The sequence below is a fragment of the Candoia aspera genome, chromosome 3 (assembly GCF_035149785.1).
Source record: "Candoia aspera isolate rCanAsp1 chromosome 3, rCanAsp1.hap2, whole genome shotgun sequence".
Lineage (NCBI taxonomy): Eukaryota > Metazoa > Chordata > Lepidosauria > Squamata > Boidae > Candoia > Candoia aspera.
In genome coordinates this window covers 70,197,331-70,211,145 of record NC_086155.1, presented here as the reverse complement: position 1 = coordinate 70,211,145, position 13,815 = coordinate 70,197,331, and the positions used below count along the sequence as shown (strand labels likewise).

At 39.2% G+C, this 13,815-nt stretch overlaps 1 protein-coding gene across 3 annotated transcripts in view; it reads right to left on the bottom strand.

Moving 5' to 3' along the window:
• Window positions 1–13,042, bottom strand: part of RAVER2 (ribonucleoprotein, PTB binding 2) — a 60,063-nt gene extending 47,021 nt beyond the window's left edge. For 2 of the 3 annotated variants that reach the window (XM_063298075.1, XM_063298076.1), the window contains exon 1: window positions 12,398–13,041. In XM_063298075.1, coding sequence (XP_063154145.1) covers window positions 12,398–12,580 — 183 coding nt within the window. In that variant the 5' untranslated portion in view covers window positions 12,581–13,041. Of the gene's footprint in view, window positions 1–12,397 lie in introns of all 3 variants that reach the window. The other variant, XM_063298077.1, reaches the window with a different exon arrangement.
• Window positions 13,043–13,815: the final 773 nt, after the last annotated feature.

The following is a 13,815-nucleotide window of genomic DNA, read 5'->3' as shown; positions in this document are numbered from 1 at the left end:
TATTGAATTTTGAAAGCGTGCTTTTTATTATTGTGAAACAAAACGGCATAGAGAAGCAGAGAAATCCCCCCCCCCATTTCTATTAACTTTCTCTTTTTCTATAAAGCATTTTTCATCCTCTATAATTAGGTAGTATTGTGCAAATCCTTATGGAATACAATAACTAGTATCTGCATCCTCTTTCTCTAGTGAATTGATAAGAAAAGGATCAGCAAAGAAAAACATTCAAGTGCTGTGGTGTAGAGGGCTGGGCTCCCAGCTATATACTGATGTTATGCTGAGTCCATAATTCATCAGCCACATTGATGCTTTAATGACTCAGCACTGTTATTGCTATATAGGCCCAATGGTATTTATGCATTTTATATTTGTTTTAAACAACTAGATAAAGGGTACTTGTTGCAATTCACGTAATTACCATAGTCATGTTGGTAATACCACGATAATATGTAGAAGGAACGTACTTTTAATTGCTTTTTTATTAGATATTCTGCCTTTCCTCCAGACACTTAATGTGGCTTATGGGGGACCTGGGGAATGTCTTTTCGTTTTATCTTTATTACAACAAGCCTCTGAAGATTGGGCTGATAGAGAGTGACCAGAGCAAAGTCACCTTGTGAATTTCAATGGTTTAGGGTGGTTTTGCTTCTTCCCAGTCCTTGTCCAACACCTTAACCATTATACCATCTGGCTCTTTTATGGTGGGTGGGCCAGAGCTATGGAGTCTTTGATTGACAGATGATGTGCCATCAAGTCAGTGTCAACTTTTAGCAACCACATAGATTTTCTCCATGATGAGCTGTCCCTAACCTGGTTCTTCAAGTTTTCCAATGGTGTACTTATTGGCACTGTAACTGAGTCCATCCAGTGAATCTCAAATATAACAGGTAGAGAACAGTCAGGTCTCCTATCTGAAGAAAAATCTGACTTTGCTACTCTACCCCTCAGCTTCCACTAAAGTGGAAGAAAGAGCACTCTGTTCCAACAAGAATACAAAATTGTATAACTAACAAGCGTCAGAAGGTAAAAATTTTGAAATTTCTGTAACATTTGAAATTTTGTATTCTTGCTGGAACAGAGTGCGCTTTCTGAACTTTAGATGTATGTTGAATCTCATCCAATTCATAATCATATAGATTATGAATTGGATGAGATTCAACATATATCTTAAGTTCAGGGGGAAAAAAGATAGTAAACTGTGAAGCAACCTTATCTGATATGTTAATTACACCATTATCTAAATAATCTGGACCTCATCCTTTAGTTATAATAAACTACTACATGCTTGGATTTTATTACATGTCATCAGATGTGTAGAGGATTAGAAATTTTGTCTCTTATTCTATTTACATTATTGAATTACACTGCTAAAAACTGCTGCTTTTGCCACCAAATGCTTACAGTGCAATCTGTGGATGCTCTGGGCGCTGCAAAATGGAGGCTGGAGAATTTCATGTTGCTTATGGGTCTGCTGATTGAAACATCTTTGTAAACACTTCATAGGGTTTTTTTTTTCTGAATTAAGATTTAATGTTATGTATTCTGCTTTTATAGAGGTCAGTACACAAATGGTCCAGTTGATAAATGGTGCTTTATTTTTGTAAAGTTGCAGTGATATAGTCCTTCACTTCAACACTAAGTGTTCTTTGTTTGATGAAATTCTGCCAGAATAAATGAAAATTATTGTTATTCAGATGAGTTTCCTGCCAACAGACAATGTAAGTTATCTGATACTCCATGTCTCTTGATTAGTTTTAACAGCTAGAAATCCTAAAGTCAAAGTTGCTATGCAGTTGTGGTTTCTTGATATTATATGTCATACTGGTCATGTTTGCTTTTGTAGATTGCATAGATTACTTGACTAAAGTGGCACAGAAGCACCTGGAATAAATGAATGAGTAAATATGTGGTTGTTGAGGTTTAGAGAAAAGAAGGGCTGTACATCTTACACTTAAGATAGGTCAGGTACTTATAATGACAGGTACTGTCTATTAAAAAACTTAGTAGATACCTAGTCAACAGTAGTGGCAGTTCACAGAGTACAAATAGACTAATTTTCCTTCTTATTCAGCAGTGTTAGCAAAATAAAACTTGGGTTAGATTGGATTTGGATTTGATTACTTGATCTGAGATTAGGCTTTTGCATGCAAAAATATGAGCGTGTGGGGGAACCATGACATAATACTGAAGTAAAAGAATGGGCAGTATTATTTTAGATTAAGGAACACATTTTAAATTGTCTCAAATGCAAGTGTTATGCTAGATTTCTATTGTTAGGATTTTTTAATATGGGATTTTTTTAAAAATGTGCCCTCTTGTGGTCTGTACTGTATGTATAGATTGATTGATTGATTTCACTTATTACTAGTTGTATACCCTGCCTTTTTTCTTACATAAGCACTCAAGCAGTTTTACAACAACTGTTGTTGTTTATTCGTTCAGTCACTTCCAACTCTTCGTGACTTTATGGACCAGCTCACGCCAGAGCTTCCTGTCAGCATCAACATATCTCAACATATCTCAGTGAAATCAATACAATCAAAATTAAAATCAATACTGTCAATAACAAACACTTGATGAAAGAGATAAATTTCTGCCATTTGACCATTTCCCTAAATACTGGGAGTATAAGGGCTAAACACATCTCTCTGGAAAAAACACTGTGCAGCTTGGGAGCCATAGAGGAGACGCTGTCTCCCGTATAGCCAGTAGCCGAGATTCTGGAAGTGGGGGCATCTTCAGGGGGGCCTCTCCTGCTGATCTAAGTACCTGGGCAGGTTCCTAACAAGAAATAGTCAGTCCCTAAGTCGTTTTAAAAATAAATCAACTAAATAAACAAGCAAAAGAGGTTCATATATTTTGAGATTCTTTGTCTGCAAAAATAAACCAAATACTGTATACAGTTTCTAATTTGGATAACAATCCAAGTTATGGGCAGAATTATACAAATGCCCATCTGTGTGAGCTGGAGAAACTTGGTCATGTTGCAGGGAAGGCCAAAAGACATTGGGAAAATGCTCAATCTCAGATGTTAACTAAAAACAGATCATACTAGCTATTTTTTTCCTGCCCTGCTCTCAACCCATTATGAGACTGCCTGGCAGTATCAACAAATTATGATTGTGTTAATGCACTGCATTAACCAATGGCTTGTTTATCCATGATTTACTGAATAAGCCACAACTGACTGGGTTTACACAGCATGTTAAACTATCAACCATGATTTAACTAGCCTATGCAACACTCAAGAACAACACCAAATGAAACACATTATGTCTGAATGTGTGGTGTGGTTTAGCTTGTATCTTGTTATGGATCAAGTGCAGAGTAAAAAGAGCTGTTTATGCTATAAAAATATATAAAGAAATATATAAAGAAATATATATTTCTTTTCTTTTTCTACACTATAAAAGAGATGTTTATGCTCATTCCAGCATAAACAAAATACACATTTTTCTGCATATCACAGACTCCATACAGAGTTCATATCAGGCAAAATGGGAACAAGGAGACAAGTTGTATATTGCCTGTCAAACAGCAGTCCCAAAGTTAGTATTCACACCTCAGTATACAAGTTTGGAGGGAAGTAATAGCTTTATGTTATTATTTTTAAAAGGAAAACTTGTTTGTGTAACAAAAATAATAATTTATCTACTTTTTTATGTACCACATCCTAGTAAAGATTGGGCTCTTATATCTTCCTTGGCCAGTTTTATGTATATTAGCTAAAATACTTTTAATGCCAACTATGGTATGGTCCTTAGTTGGCATTAAAAGTATTTTAGCTAATATACATAAAACTGGCCAAGGAAGATATAACAGCCCAATCTTCACTAGGATGTGGTACTTTTAATGCCAACTATGGTATGGTCCCTTCAGCAAAGGATCGTTACCTTGTCATGGTGCTGGAGCTTGAGCACCTCAATGATGCCATGAGCTAAACCGTGAAGGGCCACCCAAGACAGGAAGGTCATGACAGAGAGGTCAGACTAAATGCGATCCCTGGGGAAGGTAATGGCAACCCACCCCAGTATTCTTGCCATGAAAACTAAATGGATCAGTACAACCAGAGATATGTCGGTATACCATCGGAAGATGAGACCCCCAGGTCGGAAGATGGTCAAAACGCTACTGGGGAGGAACAGAGGATGAGTTCAACTAGCCCCAGACGTGATGACGCAGTTAGCTCAAAGCCGAAAGGACAGCTAGCAGCTGACAGTGCTGGTGGTGAACGGCGAATCCGATGTTCTAGGGATCAACACACCATTGGAACCTGGAATGTAAGATTTATGAGCCAGGGCAAATTGGATGTGGTTATTGGTGAGATGTCAAGATTAAAGATAGACATTTTGGATGTCAGTGAACTGAAATGGACTGGAATGGGCCATTTCACATCAGATGACCACCAGATCTACTTGGGAAAGGAGTACGGCAGGGCTGTATATTCTCACCCTACCTATTCAACTTGTACGCAGAACACATCATGTGACATGCTGGGCTTGAGGAATCCAAGGCTGGAGTTAAAATTGCTGGAAGAAACATTAACAATCTCAGATATGCAGATGATACCACTTGGATGGCTGAAAGCGAAGAGGAACTGAGCAGCCTTATGATGAAGGTGCAAGAAGAAAGAGCAAAAGCTGGCTTGCAGCTAAACCTCAAAAAAGCAAGATTATGGCAATCAGCTTGATTGATAACTGGCAAATAGAGGGAGAAAATGTAGAAGCAGTGAAAGACTTTGTATTTCTAGGTGCAATGATTACTGCAGATGCTGACTGCAGTCAGGAAATCAGAAGACGCTTAATCCTTGGGAGAAGAGCAATGACAAATCTCGATAAAATAGTTAAGAGCAGAGACATCACACTGACAACAAAGGTCCGCATAGTTAAAGCAATGGTGTTCCCTGTAGTAACATATGGCTGCGAGAGCTGGACCATAAGGAAGGATGAGAGAAGGAAGATCGATGCTTTTCAACTGTGGTGTTGGAGGAAAATTCTGAGAGTGCCTTGGACTGCAAGAAGATCAAACCGGTCCATCCTCCAGGAAATAAAGCCAGACTGCTCACTTGAGGGAATGATATTCAAGGCAAAACTGAAATACTTTGGCCACACAATGAGAAGACAGGACACCCTGGAGAAGATGTTGATGCTAGGAAGAGTGGAGGGCAAAAGGAAGAGGGGCCGACCAAGGGCAAGGTGGATGGATGATATTCTAGAGGTGACGGACTCGTCCCTGGGGGAGCTGGGTGTGTTGACGACCGACAGGAAGCTCTGGCATGGGCTGGTCCATGAAGTCACGAAGAGTCGGAAGAGACTAAACGAATAAACAACAACATGGTATGGTCCACACATATGCACATCTTCAAGGTCATATGCATATGCCTCCAGATACAGCTCTAATAAATGAACTACCTGAGTCCAAGATCACAATGCACTCCTGTTTTGCCAATCTGCTAATTCAATATATACTGTATAGTTTATTGGCAGGATCAAGTATCTTCTTTTTAGTCAAATTGAACACTAGTCTCTTATTTCCTCGGTTAACAGCTGTCAAATGCCACGTTAATAAAATATGATGATGCTTTTTGGAGGATCTACACAGTGATACTGTGTTACTGCTGTTATTCAGTAATCAACGAGACCTGCCCAATTTTCCGTGAGAGAGAAAGGGAAATCTTATTCATAAGGACATGAGTGAAATGCACTTTCCATGAATGGCCATTACAGAAAAGCTTATTTGGCTATAGATGAACTATTTACCATTTAAAGACATTATTGAAAGCATGCCTGAAACCTGCATAATGAACAACTACTTTTGTTACCATGCATCATTCTTTGGAGGATAAGTCCATCAAATAAAATAATATCCACTTGTCATCTAAAAAATCAATTTTTAAAAAGTGATTAACGCAATACACTACACTGATCAGCTGAGTTTATTTTTAGATCATGGAAAACATGCTATCCTGTCCAGCAACTCACAGTGTAGTTAAACCATGTTGTACAGCTTGGAAGTCATTGTGTTTTTACAAATATAGCTGTCAAAGCCTCCAACTCTTGAACTGCAGATTGCAACTGTTATTTCAACAGTTCCAAATAAGGGACCATAAGCAATCAGGAATTATGTCTCAGCCTGATGTTAAAGTAGTAAAATAGCATAAAATGTTCTCATATTCTTTGGAGCCAACCAAGATATTAACTGATATACACATGGAGACATACAACAGAAGTCAAATTATTTATTAATACTTTTAGAGTTCAGACTTGCATAGAGCTACCTACTTTTATATTCTCACAACCACCTAATCATGACCAAGAAACAGAGTTTTCCAAGGTCACGTGGTTAAAATGTTTAAATGCGGTTAAATCCTAATAGATAAACTCAGAGAAAAAAGTATAGGAAAATGACTGAAACACTTTTCCATCCGAAAGCTGAATTATTTACATATTACAAAGAGAGAAAGCAGATATCTATAACGATAATTCACTTATTATCCCACACAAGTCAGCCTTGGAGTACTACTAATGCTGTACTATATGCATTTCCTCAGTTCCCTATGGGAATGATATGATAAGTAGTAACAAAGTCATAATTCTGCCTTCTGTGAACCAAAAACAGAAACCACTTAAAGAAATGCTGCTGGGCGACAGTGACCATGAATTACATTTTTGAGGCAAATGTTTTAATCACCCGGGGGGGGGGGGGAGAAACACTGTGATATAGTAAATGAACAAAGATACAAAATAATAGAAATACTTTATTTCATCAACTCATAATGTATTCAAATATCCTTTTCTGAATTTATTTTGTTTATATCTATTTCTACAATAACTAAGATTTCTGCAACCAAAATAAAACTTTACATTGAAACAGAACATTTTCCCAAACATTCCTTAAATGTATATTTGGCAATATATACAGATTTACAATATCTTGAATTCTATTTTTCTGAAGGATGACTACCTATCTCTAAAACAATTACTATTTATAAAACCAAGCCAACTGATGCTTCAGTAGTAGGACTGTATACAAGACATGGGGGGAGACACTGGCTATGTCAATATTGTATTTCTATATTGCAGATAATAGAGCTAAGAAAAAAGTTACAGGTGTCATTCCATAGTCTTGCAAGGTAGGAAGGGTGACTACCTTTTCTATGAGAGATCCAAATAATATATTCGGAATCTTTTTAATTTTATCCACACAATATAATGGCCAGGGAGAAAATAAATGACCCAAAGTCACTCAGTGAGCTTCAAGTTCAGAGGGTACTTGGACTTGGATTGGGAAATCAAGGTTCAGCACTTTTAACCATGACACTACACTAGCTCTACACTGTATTACATTTTGGCAATCTCATCAGCTATGAGATCTCATATAAGAATCTGGCAAATTTGTTGGCATGGTTTTTAATTCTGAGAATCCAAGTGGTCATTTAGAGGTGTCTCAGGGCCTTGTTTGTTTGTTTGCTGCCTCAATCACAAAGAAACTCTCCAAGCCATTAATTTGTAATAAGGATTATATTAGAATTGGAACATCCTGATTTTTGCTATACATTCTCAGAAAGAGTCCTTTCCTTGAATTATAAAATTTCAGCATAAAATGTAGGAGTATTTTTAATTTCTCACTCTCCAGAACTAGAAAAAGAAAATACTTCACAGTGGACATAACATCAAATCGATACAATCATTATTATTTACTGTAAGTTAATGGGCTCAGACAATGGAGTCAGTGGGTTTTTTTCTACCCCTTTATATTATGTCTCTTTTTGTCCAATTCCGCTGCTTCACTCTCTTCCCTGCCCTTATATATTTGCTAGACCTACGTGACATTTTCCCCCCAGGAGTTCAAGCTGACATAGGTATCATTTCTTCCTCCATTTTTTCACCACAACAAACTTGTAAGACTGGTTGAGCCAAGATTGAGACAAAGTCATCCAGGGTGTTTGAGAGATGAACGTGGATTTGAATCTCCCCAATCCTAGCCCAACATATTAACCGCAAAGCACACCGGTTCTCCCACACAGTTGTCATGTTCCTGTGCCTCTCAGTCTATTAACATTCTGTGCCATCGTGTCTTTAATGAGCTTCTGGAAAGTTCTCTCCATAGGGATTCTTTACTGGACACACTATCTGTATTTTGAGGTTTGTCTGCTAATGCCTCCCCCTTGTGCATGAGTGGACCTATTTTCACTAAAGGCTAGGAAATCTTGAATCAAAAATATACACTACAAAGTGCATCTATAGTATTTCCTTAAAACCAGATTGCATCAAAATTCAATCTAATCCTATGTATACCTACCATACTTGAATTGTCATGATCTCAGTAGGTCTGTCTCATTTGTATGTGAGCAATGGAATTATAGTTTTAGATTTCACTCCATCTGGTAATGAAATATAGATATTTCCTTCCTAGATCAAAAACCGCTAAAGGGAAATGAACCCATGCAGTCTTGCATCATGAGCAAGAAGAAGCATATTTCCATCTTGCCTTAAATATGCAAAATTATTTACACATACAACTCCATCAGTTGTTTTGGGGCAGCATTTTCTCACAATATCTAATTGTGACTGGCTTCCTCTGGCTTTATACACACACACACACACACACACACACGTAAAATACATAATGATTTAATATAATGGACTAAAATATCTATCCTTCACAATAACAGGAAGCCACGGGACATATAGTCTATTTGTTGTAATTAGCATCTGAAGTGGTGCATTAATAGTGCAAAATTTATTTTGCTACCTATTATTTGATCTTATTTCTATGTAAGCCAGTGTTTCCATCCATATTCAGGAAAGCAACTCTGATAAAGAATACACTACTGCACTATATGAATGTTTTCAGATCTCACAGCTAATAAAAATAGAAAAATCTGGCAAGTAACTCTTCTCTTTTTACAATCTACAATCTAAATCCTATTCCACAGGAAGATCGTTGCTGTCAAATTATATTTTAGCACAGCTACTAAGTAGCCCCACCTAATAAAGAAATTCTGCTTCAACAGTGACTGCAACAAGTGTTTGTCATGGGCCAAAGAGATTCAGCCACATCCTTTCCTTTCCTATCAGCTCTGCTGAGGATTTCTGCTTTCTCCCTACCATTAGCAGAAGGAAGACAAAGCTCTTAAAGAGGATTCTTGGAAGAAATGTGGGTTCACTGCTTCCCCTTCTCAAGCTCACTTAGGTTCCCACTGTTAATCACAGCAGGAAAGCAGTGATCCTGAACAGATTCTTTGGAAGTGGAAGCCTTGCCCTCCTCTTTCCAAGTGACCATTCAAAAAATTGGCGGATTTTTCACTGCCATTATCATCAAGTGTCTGATTAGCTGGGCTTTGAGAGGAAGCAGCCAGAGTACTCTGGGTCATAATAGTGGCTGGAGGTTTTATGCAGCCAAAGGACCATAGTTGTTATTATTATTAGATGTTTACTCTGCCTTTTTTTTTTAATTTGGTCAACTCAAGGCGGTGAACATACTTAATGCCCCTGCTTCCTATTTCCCCACAACAACAATCCCGTTAGGTGGGTCAGAATGACTGGCCCAAAGTCACCAAGCCAGCTTTTATGCCTAAGGGAGGCCTAGAACTCGCAATTTTTCAGTTTCTAGGTCAGTACTTTTACCACTATACCAAGCCGGCTCTGTCATCGGTTCCCATCTCTGAGCTACTGTCATGAGTAAGGATGGCGAGCAGGGGGCTCCCATCCAGACTGTTAAGCGCATGCTTAGCACTGAGGAATTGGTCAGCCATTCAAAGAGACACAGATCGGGACCGCCTTAACCCTTGGGGGTTATATGTCTGGGTTTTCCCCACACTTCTTCAGTTTGTTAGGATTCCTGTTATGTACTAGCAATAAACATTAGAGACCAGTTCCTTGTCTCAGCATGTTTCCTGGATGTTAGGACAGCTACTATTTTGAAACTGTTTTCCTATAAGTGTCAACAGTCATAAAGCAGAAAGTGTAAAACTTTAAAGTCATACTTAGATTGCTTTAACGTCCCAGTTTGCTTCATGGAACCAAAGCACAAAAGATCAGCACAGAATTGTGTGCTTCCTCTTCAGAATATGCAACTTTGCCATTCTACGTAAGGCTAAAAATGAAGATTATTCAAATTCTTCTAAGTAAACTAAACCTAATTGACCAACTTTGGTAGCACCAGCATCTACATCTTACTAAATAATAATTATTCTATACTGACCAATAGATGAGGGAATACAAAAGTGTTTCTTGTTATATGAAATTCTGAACTGAAAATATAAAATTCAAAATAAGATACTTTTATAATTGTTTTTACCAATATTAAAAACTCAGGCAAAAGAGCTAATGAAACTAGTGTTCACAACAAATGAAAGGCACTGGAAATATCTCTTAGTGGAGCATTTCCACTCTACAGAGATATTGGAGTTGGCACTTAATGGAATAGAACATTACCAAGTGATCATTAAGCCTTATACCCACAATCTCCATCCTGGGTGCTTGCAGTGTCTCCTTTGCAATAAAACATAGTACTATGCAAAGAATAGAAGCATAAGGGTCTGGAAAAACTGAAGAGAATAGCTGAAACTTTTGTCTTAATTAACCTTCACCCTATATCAAACCAGAATTCTTTCTTCACCTTTGTCCTGGATATCCTGTACAACTAGTTCCACACTTCAGGCTTAACTTTCTTAAATTGTATTGCTCCCACAATCTCTTCAAAAACAAAAGAGATTTTTAAAAGCCATTTGTTATATGGGACAAAAGTTTGCAAAAATTAAATATAATTCTTGAGGTTTTGGCTGTACAAGCACTTCATATTATGAAGAAAATGTTGTGGATTAGCATCCTCAGTATAACCTTCATGCACTATTCTAAAAGCAAAAGCAACATTTGCAAGTAGTCCATTGCCCAATCGTTCATGGAAACTATGAATCTTCTCTAAACATAACGCAAATAAATTTTTGTACATTTGAAAAGATGAACCAATAATTACAAACATATGTTTAGGTACACCGACAGTGTAGCAAAATGTTCATCAGTAATTTAAGGACCTTTATAGGGACAAATAATATATTAATGCCAAGATTTTATGCAATTTTAATTGTTAGTTATAACAGGACTTAGAAGAGAATTACAGTATTTCAAACTGTAATATAATAGCACCTGTCAACCCTGAAATTCTTCTATACAGATGGGCCCCATAAGTTTGAATATTTTTCTATTACCAGTATATTTTATTAATCACCTAGAAGTAAAATGACATATAGGAGGTAGAAACATGATCAATGTTAGCAATGGCAAATTGTTGCAACTGTATAAATTCAGTCATGTAAAAATAAATAAAACTCCTGAGAACTTGTATTTCTAATATGAATTAGAAAAAAGAGGAGATAGAGACAGTATAAATAATGCTTTATTTGGAGAGAAAGAGAACATGCAAGATGCATTTCCAAAGACTCAATAAGATAAAGTCCAGATATTGAACAGAGGACACATCTGCTGCCTGGGCAAGAGAACAAAAGTATTTTTCTTTGCTTCTTTTTCACTATCCTAGCAGTCATAAATCCTGACTGCAGTTCCATTTATGGGATGTCTGTCTTAATCTAAAGAGGGGAAACTCTTTAGATTAAGAGCAAACTCCACTTGCTCTTTATTTTCTATTGCCAGAGAACTCTATAGTTACTGAGAAAACCGGAAAGAGCTTTGCATATTTCACTGCCGCTAAAGGAGAGATAGTTTCTTGGGCATCTGCATCCTGCAACACAAATTACAAGTACTTGCAATTGTCAAGTACTACTTCTCCATACGTATGACTACAGCACTACTTTTCCATGCCTATGACTTTCAGGGTTACAATCTTTTCCTAACCGTTCTCCTCTCCCCCAAGAGGGAGTCCTACTCACACTGCTACCTAAACAGGATCGCCCCTTATCTTTTCTTCCAGAGATTCAAAGACTTACCCTCTCCTTGTAGGAACTTGGGCACCTATGTCCCTTCCTCTATGGGGGACAGTTGCTCTACTGTATGTTGTTTTAACAGGGATCAAAGAACTCTCTTCACTAACCTATGGGAGACTGGGTGTCACCTCTCCTCACAGATAACGCTCCCTTCCAGACTCAGTATGGAAAGTCCTCAAGGTTTTTTTTCCCACACTGCGACGGTCCGGATCTTTGGGCTACCAGTCCCATAATCCCCAAAACTCAATTTCCATAGTGGGAATTTAAGGGAATTGTAGTGCGAAACATTCGGAGGGCACCAAGTTGTCTCCGCTTGCCTTAAGAGGTCCCCGTCGCTGTTTCCACCACACCTCCGGCTCCCGAGCCCGCTTTAGCCCTCATCTCTCCCTATCTCCGGGGGACTGAGCCCCGTGTGCCCTGCCCCGACTTCTGCCGCTCCGCTTCGCCACCCACCTGGCTGCTGCTTTCGTCGGGCAGGTTCCTCAGAAGAATCTTGCGCCTGTTGCTCAGTTCCCGCCTCGTGCGCTGTAGCCTGCGGGCGATCTCCTCCGGGGACAGAGGCGACCCTCCCGCCCCCACGGCGGACTCCCCCAGAGCCCCGAGCAAGTCGGACCCGGACCCCGCGGCTGCCGCCATCTTGCCGGCCCAGATGCGAACACGCTCTCCCTCCGCCAGGGGAAACCAGTAGGCGGGAGGGGAGCCAGGGCGGGCGGGTTGAAGCGCGGGAGGGCCGAGGAAAGCTCAGCGACAGGCTGCGGTCCGCCTTGGCAGCCTGGGACACAAAGAAAGCGAGAGGCGGGCTCGCGCGCCCTCTCCCCGGCAGCCGATGCCCCCAGGCTCCGAAGTTCCTCGCTGCGCTCGTGCTCGCTCTTCGCCAGAGGATGCCTGCAGGGCGAAGAACCCAGCGCGCCGTGGTTTTTCTCGGTCGCCTGCGAAAGGGATGAAGCACAAAAGAGGTCACCTTCCGCGTCTGTTTGGAAATCCTACTAGCCCACTCTTCAGTTATCCAGTTGCTTTTGATACGCTATAAATAGAGAGATGCATCCATCGGCAGCGCAATAGCTTGCCGGCTTTCTATCATTAAGAGCTGCGTGTCAGAGCAATTAAGGGAAGTGGCAGTCGAGATGCCACGATAAGGGAAAACGTTGCCTGTTGAATGGCGTGAGGCCCAAAAAGGGAGGCTGGCAATTTGGAAGTGAAAGTGGATTAATGTTTCACCAGAACTAGGATATTATACAGGGATCTTCGTACGCCTTTTTTTATGCACCGGGAGTCCTGAGTAAGCATCTGGAGTTTAACACTTCAGAAAGGGGAGTGTTAAAAACAGGGAACAAACTTCCTCACAATTACAGATCTTGACCTTCGCTCTCCTTTCTATTATTTTACTGTGGAAAAAAAAATCAAGGTTTCTGTGGGGATCGAAAAAAGTTTCCAGACATGCACACGAATGCATAAAAGATTGGAGATAAAATGCAATCCTCCACCCTCTTTGTAAAGTAATGTAGGGTTTTATATTAACTCTCTAGAGTTTACTCTGCCTTGTTAGGTTTTACTACAACAACAAAAATACATGTTAGAACTTCTAGGTAATATCAGGTGACTGGCTGAATTAAAACTGACCTTAAACATAATCCCATTATTCATCATAACTAATGAAAACCTCTTGTATTTCAACAGTTGTCCTGGGAGAGGATTGAAATAAAAAAAATAGATGCAGGCAAACAAGCATTTTCATTGGCTGGGTTCACATTTGGCCCAAAGGGCCTCTCACCACTTGCTTCTAGCCATGAGACAAATGTGCCTTGGCATCTTTTTTCTTTTGTGTCCCTGTGATGCTGCCTTCATCTCATTCCCAGTTCATGAGTGAAAGT